The sequence below is a fragment of the Dendrobates tinctorius genome, unplaced genomic scaffold (genome assembly GCF_039654945.1).
Source record: "Dendrobates tinctorius isolate UK_male_01 unplaced genomic scaffold, ASM3965494v1 ptg000113l, whole genome shotgun sequence".
Lineage (NCBI taxonomy): Eukaryota > Metazoa > Chordata > Amphibia > Anura > Dendrobatidae > Dendrobates > Dendrobates tinctorius.
The window spans coordinates 1,631,073-1,643,372 of record NW_027361781.1 but is presented as its reverse complement, the minus strand read 5'-3'; the positions used below and the strand labels follow the sequence as shown (position 1 = coordinate 1,643,372).

The window sequence follows — 12,300 nt, the reverse complement described above, 5'->3', positions numbered from 1 at the left end:
CCATGCGGTTGACAAATCTAGGCCTGCTACATTTTTAAATGCTTTTTAGAGTGTTATATATATATATATATATATATATATATATATAATCCAGAACACTGAATAGTGTATGACATTTAACCCAGGGAAATTTTTTTAATGATTTTTTTGAGTGTTATATAACAGAAAAAAGTAACACAAATCATGTAATACTCAGTGTTTAACCCCCCTAAAAAAAGCTGCAGCTATATATTTGCCAGCGGACTGCTCAGGCCTAATCCCTGTCTACGGACAGTATTCTGTTCCCTGCTCCTGCGACTCTCTCTCCCTTCCTAGGCTGAATTCAGATTGTATGTGCTGCAAATGATTAGCCTTTAGAAGGCCTGTTAGTATGATGGCTCGGCTTCAGCACCAGTATCAACACTACAGGCCTCTGATTTATTATACTGTGCACACTCAGGCCTCGACAAGCACTCTCTCCCTCCAATATGAAGTGTCACAGAGCTGTACATTGGCATCAGTGTGCCGAGCTGGGCGGCGCATGACCTTTTATAACCTCTGATGATGTCACACGGCCCGTCACTCACAGTAATGCCACAACCAAGATGGCTACGGCATTAGAGTGACTCACAGGCAATCCCCGCATGCTTATTGGCAGCGTAACAGGCGCCAAAGATGCGGGGTGGGGATTTGAGTTTTACATCGAGCACCACCATTTACTCGCTGAGTAATGAGCACATCCGAGGACCGTGATACGCGAGCGATAACCAAGTACGTTCGCTCATCCCTAGTAATTTCACCTCCTTCAAACAATGTGATAAAAAGCTATAAAAAAGTCATGTATTCTCCAACACCTACAAAAACTAAAAAAAAAACTAAGTGTAAAAATGCAATCTGCAGGCTCCGGTGATGTGAGAGTTAAGCAGGGTGATGTTTGCTTGTGTCGCGCGCTGCCCCTGTAGGGAACGCTGGTTACCATCCCGAGGATAAACTGTGTCTCCAAGGAGAGATGAAAACACCGCAGGTTGTTGTGAGGTGATTAGGACTTTTCTATGGGTTACGAGTCCGTGTACAGTGTAATGCGGCTTGCTGCCAGGCTGCTCACCTCCAGGGTCTGATATCCCACCATCACCGACCTTCAAGGTAATTGGCTGGGGGTATCTAATCTGTGTTCTAGTCTCCTGTTCATTAGAGGGATAGGTAATAATATTGAATCTGATCGCTTGGATTTTCGCCATCTGATCCTAATAACACAAAGAAATAAGTGTTATCCATAAACTTACTCAACCACTTATCACATAGAATTACATGTTCTCGGGGAAATCTATGTCCGGCCCATAGATCTTATCAGCTCATTTACATATTAAGAAAATCACGGATTCCTCTGGAATCAAACATCGGATCGCAGATATCAAGGTATCATTTTATTCAGCTTCCTATGACCTACATGTCCATATAAACATCTTAGGAGGGTTGATCCTACTGACAGATTCCAGGGCTTGAGTCATCATTTGTGGAGGTTTCTATTAAATTCAGTTTTTTTTTGTGTTATTGTATTCTTTTACTTTTTCTTTGCGCCAAAATGGCGCTCGAGGTTTGTGACTTTTTTTGCCAAATAAAATACGCTTTTTTTTTGTCTTTAATCTTTTCGGCAACTTTTTAATGCAAAAAGACGAATATTCCGCTAAAACGTCACAAAAATTGCACATAATTTTCAGACGTACACAAATCACTCCAGTGAAGGAAGGTATGGGGAAACTTGGGTATATCTGTATAAGAATTTAGCAAATTTTTTTAAAAATTGAAATTGGTGAAACATCAGGAATTCTCAAACCTCATCCACAATGACGGAGACAAAGTTTTCAGTAGACGCGACATGTTCTGCTGATGGGCATCTGCTGGGATAATTTTTGGACATATTTCCTTTGGCTTCACCTAAACCTCTGCAAGAATGACAGGTAGTCTTTTTTTGGCATAGGCCACAGACCCTTTATTACATTACTTCTATACCAAATCTTGCATACTGCTTATTCCTGGAACAGGAATGTCTGGAAACTGACCAGTAGAACTGTGTGTGTTTCTGTGAATGATCCTTGAATACATTGGTGTAGTGTACAGGTATGTGGTCAGGCTAGATTAACCAGAGGGACATGATCTCTTGTAATTTGACTGTTCTACAGAGAGTTTGGCAGATGAATGTGTACATTGGTTTAGTTGACAAAGGTGGCAGTTTACAAATGCAAATAAATCTGGATAATTTTTCATGTCCAAAAATAAGTCAGTAATAGGATACAAACTCTTCCTGCCTTCCTCTACCACTAGGTGGAGCTCTGTGCATACACATTGCAGTCCTCAGTCAGTAGTAAGCTCCTAGTGGTGGCTGCAGGCAGCAGATTTTATCATATCCACTCTACATTTATACTGAAGCTCTCTAACAAAAACACAAATATACAAAAGATACATATGTGTCGGAATTTCCACCATCTTGTTGCATAAATGATGATGAATTTGTCATGCTTCCTTTCCAACCTCAGTTGCACCCACTTTTCTAAGAGTCAAGGAAGCCGGTGAAAAAAATCCAAAATTATCACAATTTTATACAACTTAGAATTAATCAAAAATATTACAAAAATCTGGCAAAACTGCTCGATGAATAAAGCCCAAAATGGCACAATTTTTATTTTTCACAGCTTAGTAAAACATTCTGTTACTTGTTATCCAAATTTGCAAATAAAGTCCGTGGAGCCTCATTTAAGAGTCTCAAACACGGGACTAGCAGGGAGCAATGCCCTAGGATTTCACTGATTGAGCGCCTTTGCCGGCTGCCGCAGTGTTTTCTTTGACTGGTCTCCCTGAGGTCAGTGATTGTTTCGTGATTTTGGTCTACTAGGCATTGCTCCCACCTAGCCAGAATCCTACTCCACACTGATGAGGGGCAACACCCCGAAACAGCTGTCTGTGGATGGATACCTGGCCTTGGTATTTCCCTTGTCATATCTGTAAACTCGTAAAGAGCTGGATATTGACTTAAAGGGCCACATAATATGGTGGTAATGGTGGTTTCCGAAAGGAGCCACTCCTTGGCTGGGTCCTTCCCTGGAGGAAGATCTGGCTAGTCCCGTGTTTGAGACTCTTAAATGAGGCTCCACGGACTTTATTTGCATATTCGTATTTCCCAGGGAGCAATGCACCTAGGATTTCACTGATTGAGCGCCTTTGCCGGCTGCCACAGTGTTTTCTTTGACTGGTCTCCCTGAGGTCAGTGATTGTTTCGTGTTGTTATCCAAATTTGTACATTACTTCCTTTTTCCTTTAAAGGTAAAGCATAAATGCTGATGCGACCATCCAAGTGTCAGGACACTTTGGTTGACTGGGTACACACTACAGGGTGGGCCATTTATATGGATACACCTGGGTGGGCCATTTATAAAGATGGAATCCAAAATGGCCAACTTCAAAATGGCCACCTTGGTCACCACCCATCTTGAAAAGTTTTCCCCCTCCCATATACTAATGTGCCACAAACAGGAAGTTGCTATCACCAACCATTCCCATTTTATTTTGGTGTATCCATATAACTGACCCACCCTGTAGTTAACGGATTATTTAGTATATATACATTATATATATATACATATATACTAGCTATGAACCCGTTCTACGCCTGGGTGGCGAGCATTTTTATTGGTGTATGGTCTCCCATCCTGGTATGTGCTGCCCCCCTCCTATCCTGGTGTGCATGGCACTCCTCATCCCTATCTTGGTATGCATGGTACCCTCACCCCCCAATCCTGGTATGCATGGTCCTCTCACCCCCCCCTATCCTGGTATGCATGGCCCCCTCACCCCCCAATCCTGGTATGTATGGTCCTCTCGCTCCCCTATCCTGGTATGCATGGTCCTCTCACCCCCCCTATCCTGGTATGCATGGTCCTCTCACCCCCCTATCCTGGTATGTATGGTCCTCTCGCTCCCCTATCCTGGTATGCATGGTCTTCTCACCCCCCCTGTCCTGGTATACATGGTCCTCTCACCCCCAATCCTGGTATGCAAGGTCCTCTCACCCTCCCCTATCCTGGTATGCATGGTCTTCATTCCCCCCAATCCTGGTATGCATGGTCCTCTCATCCCCCAGTCCTGGTATGCATGGTCCTCTCATCCCCCAGTCCTGGTATGCATGGTCCCCTCACTCCCCAATCGTGGTATACATGGTCCCCTCACTCCCCAATCGTGGTATACATGGTCCCATCACCCCCCTTTCGTGGTATGCATGGTCCCCTCACCCCCCTTTCGTGGTAGGCATGGTCCCCTCACTCCCCTTTCGTTGTATGCATGGTCCCCTCACCCTCCTTTCATGGTATGCATGGTCCCCTCACCCTCCTTTTGTGGTATGCATGGTCTCCTCACTCCTCTTTTGTGGTATGCAGGGTCCCCTCACCCCCCTTTCGTGGTATGCATGGTCCCCTCATCCTCCTTTCGTGGTGTGCATGGTCTCCTCACTCCTCTTTTGTGGTATGCAGGGTCCCCTCACCCCCCTTTCGTGGTATGCATGGTCCCCTCATCCTCCTTTCGTGGTATGCATGGTCTCCTGACCTCCCTTTTGTGGTATGCATTGTCCCATCACCCTGCTTTCGTGGTATGCATGGTCCCTTCACCCCCCTTTCGTGGTTTGCATGGTCCCCTCACCTCACTTTCAGGGTATGCATGGTCCCCTCACCTGTTCTGACACCATCTTTCCTCTTTCTGGGTGAGAAGTGTAGGGGTCAGTAAGGGTCAGCCCACGTGGAGCGGGGGCACCAGAGTAACGTAGGGTGTAAAAGCTCCGCTGTCAGGCAGGGAGACACCTAAATAGGGTTATTTAGACCCCTTTTCCTCCCAAAGCAAATGTTTACAAATCTGCCAAAAATTAGAGTTTTTTCCAGTTACTATTCCTTAGATTTTTGTCTTGGTGGTTTGTGGCATAGGGTTATTATCTATTTTATTTTTGTCCCCGGCCATCTGTTGTACTCCAAGCTGATGTTGTTTAGATAGGAGTCAACAGTGTGATTAGGGAGAGCCGCCGAGGAGCGGGGGAGCCATTTGCGTATCAAGAGGGTGCCAACCTCCGCTGTCAGGTAGGAGAGAGATATAGGGCCCTATAGGGACAAATAGGTTTGTGACCCTCTACCTGACATTGGATCGACTCTCTAGTGTTTGTGGCTGGATTTTGAAAATCAGCAATAAGCCTATTTTTGTTTGCCTGTTTTTTGAAGTTTTGAAAACTTTTTAATGATTGGTCAATAAAGTATCTTTTAAGGATTGATTTTTTTGTATATGAGCCGTTGAATAATTAATCCAGAATTATATTTATTAAGAATTTATGCATGGTCCCCTCACCCAACCTTTCGTGGTATGCATGGTCCCCTCACCCTCCTTTCGTGGTATGCATGGTCCCCTCACCCTCCTTTCGTGGTATGCATGGTCCCCTCACCCTCCTTTCGTGGTATGCATGGTACCCTCACCCTCTTTCCTGGTATGCGTGGTCCCCTCACTCCGCTTTCGTGGTATGCATGGTCCCCTCACCCTCCTTTTGTGGTATGCATGGTACCCTCACCCTCTTTCCTGGTATGCATGGTACCCTCACTCCGCTTTCGTGGTATGCATGGTCCCCTCATCCCCCCTTTCGTGGTATGCATGGTCCCCTCACCCCCCCTTTCGTGGTATGCGTGGTCCCCTCACCCCCCTATCCTGGTATGCATGGTCCCCTCACCCCCCTTTCCTGGTATGCGTGGTCCCCTCACCCCCCTATCCTGGTATGCATGGTCCCCTCACCCTTCTTTCCTGGTATGCGTGGTCCCCTCACCCCCCTTTCGTGGTATGCATGGTCCCCTCACCCCCCTTTCCTGGTATGTGTGGTCCCCTCACCCCCCTATCCTGGTATGCATGGTCCCCTCACCTCCCTTTCCTGGTATGCATGGTCCCCTCATCCCCCTTTCCTGGTATGCGTGGTCCCCTCACCCCCTATCCTGGTATGCGTGGTCCCCTCACCCACCTTTCATGGTATGCATGGTCCCCTCACCCCCCTTTCGTGGTATGCATGGTCCCCTCACCCTCCTTTCATGGTATGCATGGTCTCCTCACCCCTATTAAACTACATACATACAAAAAAACTTTTATACTCACCCTTCTTTCCTGTGCTCCAGCGCTGTCACGTTCTGCTGAAGGCCGGGGGAGGAGTCTGGCGCCCGAGTACACGCATGCCCATAGCGCTGTCCGGCGCCATATTGCTGAAGACACACTGCAAATGTGTCTTCAGTAAAATGGCGCCGGATCGCGCTATGCGCATGCGCGATTCCGGCCGCACTCCTGCCCCGGTCTCCGGCCGAAGAGAAGCACCGCGGCAACGGTCCTCCCGGTCAGGTAAGTATGTAAGTATGGCGCTGGAAATAGTGGTATGCAGTCTTTATGGTACCGCCATCTCCGACGCCATACACACTCCTCACCACTGGATGCCACATCCTGTCTGGAGCCAGACTGCGCAGGCGCGTCGCGCTTGCGAAGTCTATAAAGGCTTCAGACAGAGTGACACTTAGCCCGTTATAATATATATATATATATATGTATTCCATTCTCATTTAGGATCTATTTCCTTAAATTGAGCAAAGATCTAAGAAATACATTTAATGTTTCTCAGTTTTAAGTTTTAAAGAAGACACAAGTCCATCGAGTTCAACCTATAGTCTAACGTTAGGAGACAGAACCCCACAAGGCAAATGATAATTGCCCCTTGTTAGTGAACAAAATCCTTCTCGACTCCACAAACTGTAGTCAGACTAGTTCCCAGGGTCAACATCCCATCACAGAATCCCCTGCCCATAACTTGTAATATTATATTTATCAAGAAAGACATCCAGGCCCTTGTTGAATTTTAATCAAGTATTACAACGTGTTGTGTCGCATAGCCCCATAGTCTCACTGCTTGCACATTAAAGAATCCATAATATCACCGCTCACAAGGAAAAAAATTCCATAATCTTACTTCTTATACAGTAAACAATCCATAATCTCACTGCTTGCACAGTAAAGAATCTATAATCTTACTGCTGATACAGTAAAGAATAAATAATCTCACAGCTCCAACAGTAAATAATCCATAATCTTACCGCTCACACATTAAGTAATCCATAATCTCTCTGTTTATAGAGTAAAGAATCCATAATATTACTGCTGATACAGTAAATAATCCATAATATTACTGCTCGTACAGTAAATAATCCATAATCAAACCGCTAACAAAGTAAGGAATCCATAATCTCATTACTCATACAGTAATCCATGAACTGAATGCCCATACAGTAAAGAATCTATAATCTCACTACTCGCACAGTAAATAATCCATAATATTACTGCTCATACAGTAAAGAATCCATATCTCATTGCTCGCACAGTAAATAATCTTAATGCTCATACAGTAAACAATCCATAATCTCACTACTCATACAGTAACGAATCCATAATCTAATGTAGTGCACTGGTAGCATTGTATGCAGTGATGAGGCAGTGACACACAAAGTTCAAACACAGAACTCCTTTAATGTGTTTCTTCACAGAATTAAAGTCCAGTTCACACAAGTGCATGTAATGTTAGTGCATAGTATCAGTGTCTATTTCACCTAAACACAGCACTACATACTACACGGCATCCATACGTTTACATAGTCACTAGACACCCTGGACCTCCCTTTGTCCAGTTTCCGTGGGCGACTGCACTGCCGTGTCAAAGTCTCTTTACTCACAGTCATACACAGTCCTTGATATCCTCAGGATTACAGCCAGGAACCATATCCTCCTATTTACAGTCGTCAAACACGCCAGTCCTCCTCTGACCAGTTAGCATGGACATAAAAGTTAAAATTCAACGCACGCTCCGTTGCTTTGGGTGATGCAAGAAAATAATTTTTATTTTCCACTCGATGTGAACAGAAAAAACAAGCTGGGCACATGAATAATTCTAGAACGACTAAGCACATTAGTGTAGTTTCGACCTGTCCAAGGAGTTATTCAGTACGTCGTTGGAAATCCCTGCAGTTAGGGATAGATGCAGTCTGCATGGGAAAAGAGCCCCCTCCAGGTTGCAGTAGTGTGTATGGAACTCTGTGTAGTCCTCAGAATAAAGGGGATGTAACGGAGTGCTTTAAATAAGTATGGCAGCGCTCACGGGCCGTGCCTTTATGGTTCAAAACGTGGCGAAAACACAGTGTATGAATAAACCCTTAGCGCGATCCCTGTACTGTCCCTTCATATACTGTATTCCTGACTGTGTTCAAGATCTCTAATTGCTGTCAGTGAATAGAAGACAATCCTCTTAGAGTTACTGCCATTTATAAAATGTGTTCTAGGAAGAAGACGGATATTAAATTGGCAAAATCCTGAAAATGCCAACGCAGGTCCAGTATTATAACTCTTCGCCCTCAGTCACCGGCATTCTACAGCCACAAAACGCTCCTGGATCTTTTGGAGCTGTCAGACCCCGAGATGTCTACGCTGCTGCCACAGTGCCACGGATCCGTCCCGCAACTGGTAAGATATCAACAAAAGGGAAATAACACAAAAAAAAAATTTTGGAAAAATTTTTAAAGGGAGTGTCACCGCTTGAACTGACAGTATAAACTAAGCACATAGACTTACAGGAAATACAGCCCTTATAAAAAAACATGCCCCTTTAACGCTCTAATCGCTGTCTCTGAACTGCAGAAACTGGAGATTAATTAAACATGTTAATGAAGGTGCTCAGTGCACTGTGGGTATGACTAAGAGGCTCAGTGCACTGTGGGTGTGACCAAGAGGCTCAGTGCACTGTGGGTGCTACCAAGGGGCTCAATGCATTGTGGGTGTGACCAAGAGGCTCAGTGCACTGTGGTTTGACCAAGAGGCTCAGTGCATTGTGGGTGCTACCAAGAGGCTCAGTGCACTGTGGGTGTGAACATGAGGCTCAGTGCACTGTTCCATCGGGTTTTCATTCCCTGTCTCTCTTACTGGTGATTGACAGTGCTGCATTGCTTGTGGTGAGCACTCTCTGCAAAAAGAGCTCAAGAGAACAAGAGCTGTCAATCACAAGTGAGGGAGGCAGGGCATGAAAAACCAGGGGAAAGGTGCACTGAGCATCTTAGCCACACCAAGGGTGCACCAAGCAACCTAATTAGCATATTTCATTATATTTTTATTTTCTGCAGAAAAGCAAGGAGAGCAATAAATGTATGTGATGTATGTACACAGTGACTGCACCAGCAGAATAGTGAGTGCAGCTCTGGAGTATAATACTGGAGGTAACTCAGGATCAGTACAGGATCAGTAATATAATGTATGTGCATAGTGACTCCACCAGCAGAATAGTGAATGCAGCTCTGGAGTATAATAGAGGATGTAACTCAGAATCAGTACAGGATCAGTAATGTAATATATGCATACAGTGACTCCAACAGCAGAATAGTGAGTGCATCTCTGGAGTATAATACAGGATGTAACTCAGGATCAGTACAGGATCAGTAATGTAATGTATGTACACAGTGACTGCATCAGCAGAATAGTGAGTGCAGCTCTGGAGTATAATACAGGATGTAACTCAGGATCAGTAATGTAATGTATGTACACAGTGACTGCACCAGCAGAATAGTGGGTGCAGCTCTGGAGTATAATACAGCATGTAACTCAGGATCAGAACAGGATCAGTAATGTAAAGTATGTACACAGTGACTGCACCAGCAAAATAGTGAGTGCAGCTCTGGAGTATAATACAGGATGTAACTCAGGATCAGTACAGGATCAGTAATGTAATGTATGTACACAGTGACTGCATCAGCAGAATAGTGAGTGCAGCTCTGGAGTATAATACAGGATGTAACTCAGGATCAGTACAGGATCAGTAATGTAATGTATGTACACAGTGACTGCATCAGCAGAATAGTGAGTGCAGCTCTGGAGTATAATACAGGATGTAACTCAGGATCAGTACAGGATCAGTAATGTAATGTATGTACACAGTGACTGCACCAGCAGAATAGTGGGTGCAGCTCTGGAGTATAATACAGCATGTAACTCAGGATCAGAACAGGATCAGTAATGTAAAGTATGTACACAGTGACTGCACCAGCAGAATAGTGGGTGCAGCTCTGAAGTATAATACAGCATGTAACTCAGGATCAGAACAGGATCAGTAATGTAAAGTATGTACACAGTGACTGCACCAGCAAAATAGTGAGTGCAGCTCTGGAGTATAATACAGGATGTAACTCAGGATCAGTACAGGATCAGTAATGTAATGTATGTACACAGTGACTGCACCAGCAGAATAGTGAGTGCAGCTCTGGAGTATAATAAAGGAGGTAACTCAGGATCAGTACAGGATCAGTAATGTAATGTATGTACACAGTGACTGCACCAGCAGAATAGTGAGTGCAGCTCTGGAGTATAATACAGGCTGTAACTCAGGATCAGTAATGTAATGTATGTACACAGTGACTGCACCAGCAGAATAGTGGGTGCAGCTCTGGAGTATAATACAGCATGTAACTCAGGATCAGAACAGGATCAGTAATGTAAAGTATGTACACAGTGACTGCACCAGCAGAATAGTGAGCGCAGCTCTGGAGTATAATACAGGCTGTAACTCAGGATCAGTACAGACATACCTGGTCCTGACCAGCATTGATTTCCCTGTGTCTTTAATTCATGACGGTATAGTTTTACAATTCACTTTGTCGTTCTCAGGGTTTCAGTTTAGAGACACCTCCCCGCCCCGCGGTAAGCCAGTGTGGAGTGATTCTCGCAAATCGGAAAATTGGACAAACTCCTTACGGAGATATAAAGTGAACCTCAATCATAGACCTGTGGAGTCTGTGTTCAGTAAGATGGCTCCGTTTGCAGGTAATAACACAACTACTGTCATCAGCATAGGAACTAATCATCGAACTGGTAAAACTCTGCTCCCGTCTAGGTAAATACCTTTGTTTTTTAGTCCATATGAAGGATGAAGTAGCAGCTGCTCAGATCATATCGAACTGAATGGGATCTAAGGCCAAAGATCACATTTTGTTTGTCATTACCCTCCCACAAAGCAATGAACTTACTGGTTGATAGGCCATTGTATAATGTGACAGTCATTCACATACTGGAATGGTCAGTAGTTACTATACATCAGAAATAAGTTGTCAATGGATTGGGGAGGTCAAGAGTTAAGTTTGGTTAATCAATCATTTTCCATTTGGGCTCTTTAAACAAATTTGAAATAGGAAGTTCCTTTGTCTTATTGCCAACCATTAACAAATGAATAGAAACAAAGCCCTGCCTTCGAGGAACAAGGAACAGTAAAATGTCTTAGGATGCAAGAGCAAGTCATTACACAAGCCAGCAAGCATTGGAAGATAGGTGATAACTTTTTTTCCACCTGGCAACTTCTTTAAACCTATCAGCAGGACAGGTGATAACTTGTTGATCGGTGGGGGTCCTATCACTGGGACCTGCACCAATCAGCAGAATGGGGAGTTATTATCCCTAATGGGACACTTTTGATATTGATAGAAGTCAGGGAGGAGTATAAATTAAGAATGCATCACTCACTGGGTAGGACCTCTTACCGGACTCTAAAACCCAGTGTGCAGGGATTTAAATTAAAGGGATTTCCCAGGAAAGTTTATAAGTTGCAAAAGCATAAAGGTATGTCTTAAAATAAAGGAATATCCACTTCATAACCTTTAAATCCTCCTCTACCAATCCCTAGCTTCAGCAGTCATGTGCCATGCATGTCTCTGCTAAGGCCAGTGATTGGCTGGAGAGGTCATGTGACAGATAGACGGGACACTTCCATTTCCACAAGGAGTAGAGTTCGAGCGACGAGAGATTCAGAGGGGCAATAAATACTTTTTTCATTATTTTATTCTTTCCCTAGTCTTTGAAATATCACAGAAAACCCTTGTTAATAAAGTACAAAGTACACTAAAACTTTTCCAAACAATGTAAGGGTTGGGGGTCACTTGGGTAATAGTGATCACAAATTAATAAGCTTTCATGTATCCTTTAATAAGATGTGTAGTAGAGGGGTTACAAGGACACTAAACTTCAGGAAGGCAAATTTCCAACGGATGAGAGATGATCTTGGTGCAATTAACTGGGACGATATCCTGAGACATAAAAATACACAAAGAAAATGGGAGACGTTTATTAGCATCCTGAATAGGACCTGTGCACAATATATACCGTATGGGAATAAACATGCGAGAAATAGGAGGAAACCACTATGGCTAAATAGAGCTGTAAGGGGCGCAATAAGAGATAAAAATAAAGCAT

General features: G+C 44.1%; 1 protein-coding gene across 1 annotated transcript in view; it reads left to right on the top strand.

The window, feature by feature from the left end:
- The first annotated feature begins 8,362 nt into the window (after window positions 1-8,362).
- Window positions 8,363-12,300, top strand: part of LOXHD1 (lipoxygenase homology PLAT domains 1) — a 283,627-nt gene continuing 279,689 nt past the window's right edge. Inside the window, exons 1-2 of the mRNA XM_073589763.1 lie at window positions 8,363-8,538; window positions 10,726-10,881. Of these exons, the coding sequence (XP_073445864.1) occupies window positions 8,394-8,538; window positions 10,726-10,881 (301 nt within the window). The 5' untranslated portion in view covers window positions 8,363-8,393. The remainder of the gene's footprint in view (window positions 8,539-10,725; window positions 10,882-12,300) is intronic.